Below are 7,644 nucleotides of genomic sequence, written 5' to 3'. Positions count from 1 at the left end.
TCTGTTTGGTCGGGTGGCTGTCGGGGAGGGGCGTGAGCCTCCCCCGACTGCGACAGACAGACGTGTCGGGAGGTCGCAGGCCACAACCCCGGGGGACGCCCTGGTGGTGTCTGGAGAGGACCAGGGACGCCTGGTGGACTCCTGTCTGTTCCGTCAGTTAGGTACGGATTCTGATTCTGGTTCTGTAGTTCTGTTGCCAGCTAGGTCAATTGATTCTGTAAATCCTTCTTTTTGGATCCTTCGATTTTTGTCTCGACGCGTTGTGTCTGTCCTTGTCCTTTGTTCCTTGTTTTTTGTCATTGGTGTGTGTGTGTTCGAAGTCATGGGCCAGTCTGCCTCTACTCCCTTGTCTCTGACCCTGGATCGCTGGTCAGAAGTCAAGGGACGAGCTAAAAACCTTTCTCTTGTTGTCAAAAAGGGTAAATGGCAGACTTTTTGTTCATCCGAGTGGCCCGCCTTTAATGTCGGATGGCCCCCGGAGGGGTCTTTCCATCTGCCTCTCATCAGGGAGGTAAGGAGACAAGTATTTCAGCCTGGCCGACACGGGCATTCAGATCAGGAGCCTTACATCCTGGTCTGGCAGGACTTATGTGAGAACCCCCCGGCGTGGGTCAAGCCTTTCTTACCCCCTGGTTCTCTCCCTAGGTCTTCGGTCTCTGTTTCTAAGCCAGTAATCCTCCCTGTGAAGCCGGCTCTCCCCTCTCCTCCACCCTCTGTTCCTCCGGTCCTCCCGGACTCACAGCCTGATCTTATTCTCCTAGATTTCCCACCACCTTATGCTTCGCCTTTGCAGCCTCCGGCGGCCGAGGCACTGCAGCGGCCCGACCAAGTGCCTTCTCCGGCGCCAGGTCCAGCCCCCCTGCCAGCGTCCCCAACGGTGGCCTCCCCAGATTCCACCCTTGAGGTTTCTCTGCTGCCACCGGGCGACGGGCCAGCGCAGCGGACTAGGAGCCGGCGCCAGCCGGATGAAGGACCTGTGGCCACTACTCTGCCCTTACGCCCTTACGGGCCTATGGTGGAAAATGGGAGCGGGGGGGAGATGCCGGGCCTCCAGTATTGGCCATTCTCCTCCTCTGATTTATATAATTGGAAAAATAATAACCCTCCTTTCTCTGAAGACCCCACTCGGTTAACAGGTCTCGTGGAGTCCCTTATGTTTTCTCATCAGCCAACCTGGGATGATTGTCAACAACTTCTGGGGACCCTCTTCACCATGGAGGAAAGAGACCGGATCCTGTTAGAGGCTCGAAAGAACATTCCGGGACGAGACAGGCGTCCGACACAGCTACAGAATATTATTGATAACACCTTCCCACTGGCTCGCCCCGACTGGGACCCTAATACTCCGGAAGGTAGGGAGCATCTGTCCTCCTATCGCCAGGCTCTCGTGGCGGGTCTCCGGGCAGCTTCTAGGCGGCCCACCAATTTGGCTAAGGTAAGGGAGGTCGTCCAGGGTTCTGATGAATCTCCTACAGTCTTTTTAGAGAGGTTAATGGAAGCCTATCGGAGGTTTACTCCCTTCGATCCGGAGTCGGAGGGCCAGAGGGCTTCAGTAGCCATGGCTTTCATTGGCCAATCCGCTGCAGATATAAGGCGGAAACTGCAGCGCCTTGATGGGCTGCAGGACCTCACTCTTAGAGACTTAGTTAAAGAAGCAGATAAAGTTTTTCATAAGAGAGAAACGAAGGAGGAGAAAGAGGAACGTAGGGAAAGGGAGAGAGAGGAAAGAGAGGATGCCAGGGATAAAAAGAGAGATAAAGCATTGACTAAAATCCTGGCCGCAGCAGTCGGTAACAGTAAAGAGGGAGACAGGAAGGGAGGCAGGGCTGGGCCACGGCCGCGACCAAAATTGGACCCGGATCAGTGTGCCCATTGCAAGGAGTATGGGCATTGGAAGAAAGACTGCCCAAAGAGACCCAGGAAGGGCCTACAGGCTAAACCGCCCACCTTGCTGGCCCTGGATGAAGACTAGGGGCGACGGGGCTCAGACCCCCTCCCCGAGCTCAGGGTAAAGTTTAATATGGAGGGGACTCCTATTGATTTTAAGGTGGACACCGGAGCTGTTTACTCGGCATTACAAGCACCACTGGGGCCGCTGTCAACTAAGCGGTCCCTAGTAAGGGGTGCCAACGGCAGCCGATACCAAGCCTGGACCACCAAAAGAACTCTAGACTTAGGAAGGGGAAAGGTTCATCACTCCTTCCTGGTGATACCTGACTGCCCAGCTCCCCTCATGGGGAGAGATCTGCTTACCAAATTAAAAGCCCGCATCACTTTCAACCCCGAAGGGCCCAGAGTAGAGTTCTTGAGCCCCCTAGTCCAGCAACCAGTAGTAACAGCTCTAACAATGTCTATGGAGGATGAATACCGCCTGTATGACTCCCCGGTAAAGGAACAGGATGTAACAAGGTGGCTAGACGAGTATCCGGATGCCTGGGCAGAGAAGGCCAGATTAGGGCTGGCGAGAAATCAACCTCCGGTAGTAGTTGCCTTAAAAGCCTCTGCAGTTCCAATTCGGGTGAGGCAGTATCCCATGAGTAAGGAGGCTCGGGAAGGAATCAAGCCACATATTCTAAAGCTGCTGCAGGGAGGCGTCCTGAAGCCCTGTCAGTCAGCTTGGAACACACCACTCCTTCCCGTCAAGAAACCGGGGACCGGGGATTACCGACCAGTGCAAGATCTACGAGAGGTTAACAGCAGGGTACAGGACATACATCCCACTGTCCCTAACCCTTACAATCTTCTGAGTTCCCTCCCGCCTAACAGGAGCTGGTACACTGTATTGGATTTAAAGGATGCCTTTTTCTGCCTGCGACTCTGTGAAAGCAGTCAACCTCTATTTGCCTTTAAATGGGCCGACCCGGAGGCTGGTCTTGCAGGGCAACTGACTTGGACCAGGCTGCCCCAAGGATTTAAAAACTCCCCCACGATCTTCGATGAGGCCCTCCATCAGGACCTGGGCGCCTTCAGAACCCAGCACCCGGAGGTAACCCTGCTCCAGTATGTAGATGACCTACTGCTGGCTGCGTCGTCTCGGGAAGAATGTGAGTACGGGACTCGCTCTTTATTACAGGAGCTCGCTCGGCTTGGATATAAGGCATCAGCTAAGAAGGCCCAGCTATGCAGACAGAAGGTTGCTTTTCTAGGGTATACTCTCCGGGGAGGAAAACGCTGGTTGACTAAGGCGCGAAAAAAGACTGTTGTGCAGATCCCCACACCAACTTCCAAAAAACAACTCCGAGAGTTCTTGGGGACAGCTGGGTTCTGTAGACTGTGGATTCCGGGATTTGCCTCGCTAGCCGCCCCGCTGTACCCACTCCTGAAGGGGGACACAGAATTCTCTTGGGGGTCAGAACAACAGCGAGCCTTTGATAATATAAAAAGAGCCCTGCTATCAGCCCCAGCATTGGCGCTTCCTGATGTCGAAAAGCCCTTCACCCTTTACATAAAGGAGCGAGGGGGAGTGGCCCGGGGGGTCTTGACCCAGACTTTGGGACCCTGGAAAAGACCTGTAGCCTACCTGTCCAAACGCTTGGATTCAGTAGCTGGGGGCTGGCCCCGCTGTCTTAAAGCTATAGCTGCCGCTGCCTTACTAGCCAAAGATGCGGACAAACTGACTCTGGGACAAAAACTAACTATTGTGGCCCCTCATATGCTGGCAAGTATCATCAGGCAGCCCCCAGACCGGTGGCTCTCGAATGCTCGCATCACGCACTATCAGAGCATTCTGTTAGACAAGGACCGAGTGACCTTCAGACCTCCAATTACTTTAAACCCTGCCACTCTACTTCCGGATGAGGCTGCAGACCCGGTCCTACACTCCTGCCAGGATATCCTGGCAGAAGAAGCAGGAATCCATCGTGACCTAAAGAACTTCCCATTGCCAGACTCAGAGGTGACCTGGTTCACGAACGGCAGCAGCTTCCTACAGGATGGTAAGAGATGCGCAGGGGCGGCAGTAGTTAGCAAAGACAAGGTTGTATGGTCTGCGGGGCTGCCAAAAGGGACATCCGCCCAGAAAGCGGAAATAATTGCTCTCACAAAAGCCTTAGAGCTGGCTAAGGGGAAGAAAGCTACCCTTTATACGGATAGCCATTATGCCTTTGCCACGGCTCATGTACATGGGGCCATATATCAGCAAAGGGAACTGTTAACCTCAGCTGGAAAGGACATTAAACACAAGGCTAAAATCCTTAGACTACTAGCAACTGTCCTACTGCCTACCAAATTAGCCATTGTTTATTGCCCCGGCCATCAAAAGGGGTCGGACCCTGTAGCCGCAGGAAATCGGCGGGCAGACAAAGAAGCAAAGGCAGCAGCTCTTAAAGGGGCAGAGGTCCCAGCACTGGTGAACAAGGCTCCTAAGGAGGACGCGGCACCCGAAGCTACAGGGAATAAAAAACAGCAGGCGGCCTCCTACTTACAATATGTACATCAGCTCACTCATTTGGGGGCCAGGAAGATGCAAGAGCTATTAAAAGAGCAGCCCTTCACTCTAGCAGCCAAGGAAAACAGAAACCTAGCTGAACAGGTAGCAAGAAACTGCCGAGCCTGTCAGGCTGTAAATGCACACCCGTCGCAAATGCCAGAAGGGAAAAGGCTCAGGGGAAGCCGGCCCGGCCAATTCTAGAAAGTGGACTTTACTAAAATCAAACCAGCTAAATATGGGTTAAAATTTCTCTTAATTTTTATAGATACTTTCTCAGGATGGGTAGAGGCCTACCCCACCCGAAGAGAAACAGCGCAGGTGGTGGTTAAGAAGATTATGGAAGAACTTTTTCCTCAATTTGAACTGCCCCAGGTAATTGAATCAGATAACAAACCTACTTTCATGGCCCAGGTAAGTCAGAGAGTGGCCAGGGTATTGGGGATTAATTGAAAATTACATTGTGCTTATCGTCCCCAAAGTTCAGGGCAGGTAGAAAGAATGAATAAAACCATTAAGAAGACCTTAACTAAATTGGCCTTAGAGACTAGCATTCAGGATTGTACCTTGCTCCTACCTTATGCCCTGTTCCGTGCTCGGAACACTCCCTCACCTTCTATGTATAATCTCACCCCTTTTGAAATTCTGTATGAAACCCCACCTCCGATCTCAAAAATGTTACCCACCATAGACAAAGACTCATTCATTACCCCACACTCCTTTACTTGCCAGGTTAAAGGCTTTAAAGGGAATCCAGCAATTCATCTGGAAGCCCTTGGCCTCTGCCTATCAGCCAGGAGACCTCAAAGTGCCCCACTCCTTCCACGTTGGAGACTCGGTGTTCGTGAGGAGGCACCAGACCCACAGCTTGGAGCCCCGGTGGAAAGGACCTTACGTGGTGCTGCTGACCACCCCGACTGCAGTTAAAGTAGATAGCATCACTCCTTGGATCCATGCCTCCCATCTCAAGCCTGCACCGCCACCGGGACCTGAATGGACAATGGAAAGGACTAATAACCCTCTTAAGCTTCGCTTTCATTGTAAGCCCCTGCCTGGCCAAGCTGATGGCGAGTAACCCCCATGCCCCTGTAACTTTAACCTGGGAAGTCATCAACCCAACAGGGCAAGTAGTCTGGTCAACCAGAGGTGTCCACACTCCGGGTAGCTGGTGGCCTACCCTATCTCCAGACATATGCCAGCTAGCTGTCGGTCTAGACACATGGGACATATCAGAGGTAGAGGACCCTTACAACATCCCAATGGCACCTAGTAAGCCCTCCGCTGGTCTCGAATTCAGGGGCTACCCCAGTAGCGATACCAATGCGGGATGCCAAAATTATAGCAAACACACCCTCCTAGGCCACCTCCCTTTTTATGTCTGCCCAAGAGATGATCGTAGTCGAAATAAGATACAGAACTATGGTGGGCCTAAATCCCTTTACTGCACAGCCTGGGGGTGTGAAACCACGGGGTCAGCTCATTGAATCACCCGATCCAGTTCAGACTGGATAACTATTCACTAGAGCAAAAGGGGGGAATGTAAAACAAAAGTCTTGTATAATAAATTAAATATCTCCTTAACAAAACAAGGCAGAGGGGCGGACAAGCTTTCCCACTGGTATAAGGGAAGGACATGGGGGCTTAGGTTTTATGCCTCCAGGTATGACTTTGGTCTCTGATTTACTATCAAACTACAACAAGAGACCACACCAGTCCTGGTGGGGCCCAATCCAGCTGTCCATCCGATCTCCCCACTCCGGCCCCTGGCGTCCCTGGGTGGCTTGGCGGGGCCAGTAACAAAATCTCCCCAGGTTACCAACCTTATTCAGACTCTGAGTAGTGGGGCCCCTCCCCTGAGAAGCCCAAGTGGTAAACTCCCCCTGTTTAACCTCATAAGTGGAGCCTACTCTGCCCTTAATGCAACCCAAAGCAATTTGACTCGATCCTGCTGGCTCTGCCTCTCGGCAACACCCCCTTATTACAAGGGGACTGCAGTAAACGGAACTTACACCCTGACCACAAGCTCTGCCTACAGTTGGGGAGGAGATCACAAGCTAACCCTCCCTGAGGTTTCTGGCAAAGGACTCTGCATAGGTTCCCCCCTGCTGAGCCACCGGCGACTCTGTGCCAGAACTATCTCTATGAACTCCACAGTTGGGTACCTGGCTCCAGAGGCAGGAACTTAGTGGGCCTGCAGTACCGGTCTGACCCCTTGTATTTCCACTGCTGTGTTCAATAGTTCCCATCACTTCTGTGTCATGGTCCGTTTGTTTCCTCGAGTATTATATCATAATGCAAGTTCGTTTGAGGAGATGGTGGGGGAGCGTGTCACCCGCTTTAAGAGGGAACCAGTGTCTCTTACTATAGCAGTCCTCCTAGGAGTTGGAACAACAGTGGGAATAGAAACTGAGACCACTGCCCTTATCCAGGGGTCGAGCCATATGCACCAGCTTCAAGCTGCTATAGATCAAAATTTAAAGGAATTGAAAACCTCTATAACTACCCTTAAGGACTCCCTCACATCGCTCTCAGAGGTAGTTCTGCAAAATAGACGTGGTCTCGACCTCCTATTTATGCAAGAAGGAGGGCTCTGTGCAGCTCTCAGGGAAGAGTGTTGTTTTTATGCCAATCATACAGGGGTGGTGGAGGAGTCCATGACCAAGCTTCGGCAGCGGCTAGCCAAGCGACAGAAGGAAAGGGAGGCGCAAAAGGGTTGGTTTGAATCTTGATTTACACAGTCACCATGGTTAACAACCCTGTTGTCAGCGATCGCAGGGCCGCTCATAATCCTACTGTTAATCCTCTCTATAGAGCCCTGCATCATAAACAAAATTATAAAATTCATACAACAGAGGGTAAAGGACATTAAACTCCTTGTCATCAGGCAACAGTACTCAGCCTTAGCTGAACCTAAGGGTCTCTAAAATTAGAAACCATCCACAGAAAAAGGGGGGAATGAGAGGGCGTCAGTGTAATCAGGTCAGAAAGGTCAAGGAACAAACGGCATCAAAGCGTTACCAGAGTGTTACATTTAACAAGCACCAGGGCAATCAGGAAGGTTAGGAGGGGGAGATGGAACAATCAACTTTTATGGGACACAGCTGCAGCCAGGGAGGTTACGGAGATGGCTGCAGCCCGGGAGTAAACTAAAAAACAAGCAACCTGATAAGAAAGTGGACAGGCATTAATTCACAACGGCACCAAGATTCCCAGAAGAG

At 51.8% G+C, this 7,644-nt stretch overlaps 1 protein-coding gene across 1 annotated transcript; it reads left to right on the top strand.

The window, feature by feature from the left end:
* Positions 1-322: 322 nt before the first annotated feature.
* Positions 323-5,501, top strand: LOC139000656 (uncharacterized). Its single transcript, XM_070402793.1, is given in 3 exon segments — positions 323-724; positions 809-4,840; positions 5,220-5,501. Coding segments are annotated over 3 exon segments (4,716 nt in total).
* The last annotated feature ends 2,143 nt before the right edge of the window (positions 5,502-7,644 follow it).

Source organism: Myotis yumanensis, unplaced genomic scaffold, assembly GCF_028538775.1.
Source record: "Myotis yumanensis isolate MYYU_CA2020_CCGP unplaced genomic scaffold, mMyoYum1.0.hap1 SCAF_24, whole genome shotgun sequence".
Lineage (NCBI taxonomy): Eukaryota > Metazoa > Chordata > Mammalia > Chiroptera > Vespertilionidae > Myotis > Myotis yumanensis.
This window is presented reverse-complemented; position numbering and strand designations above follow the sequence as displayed.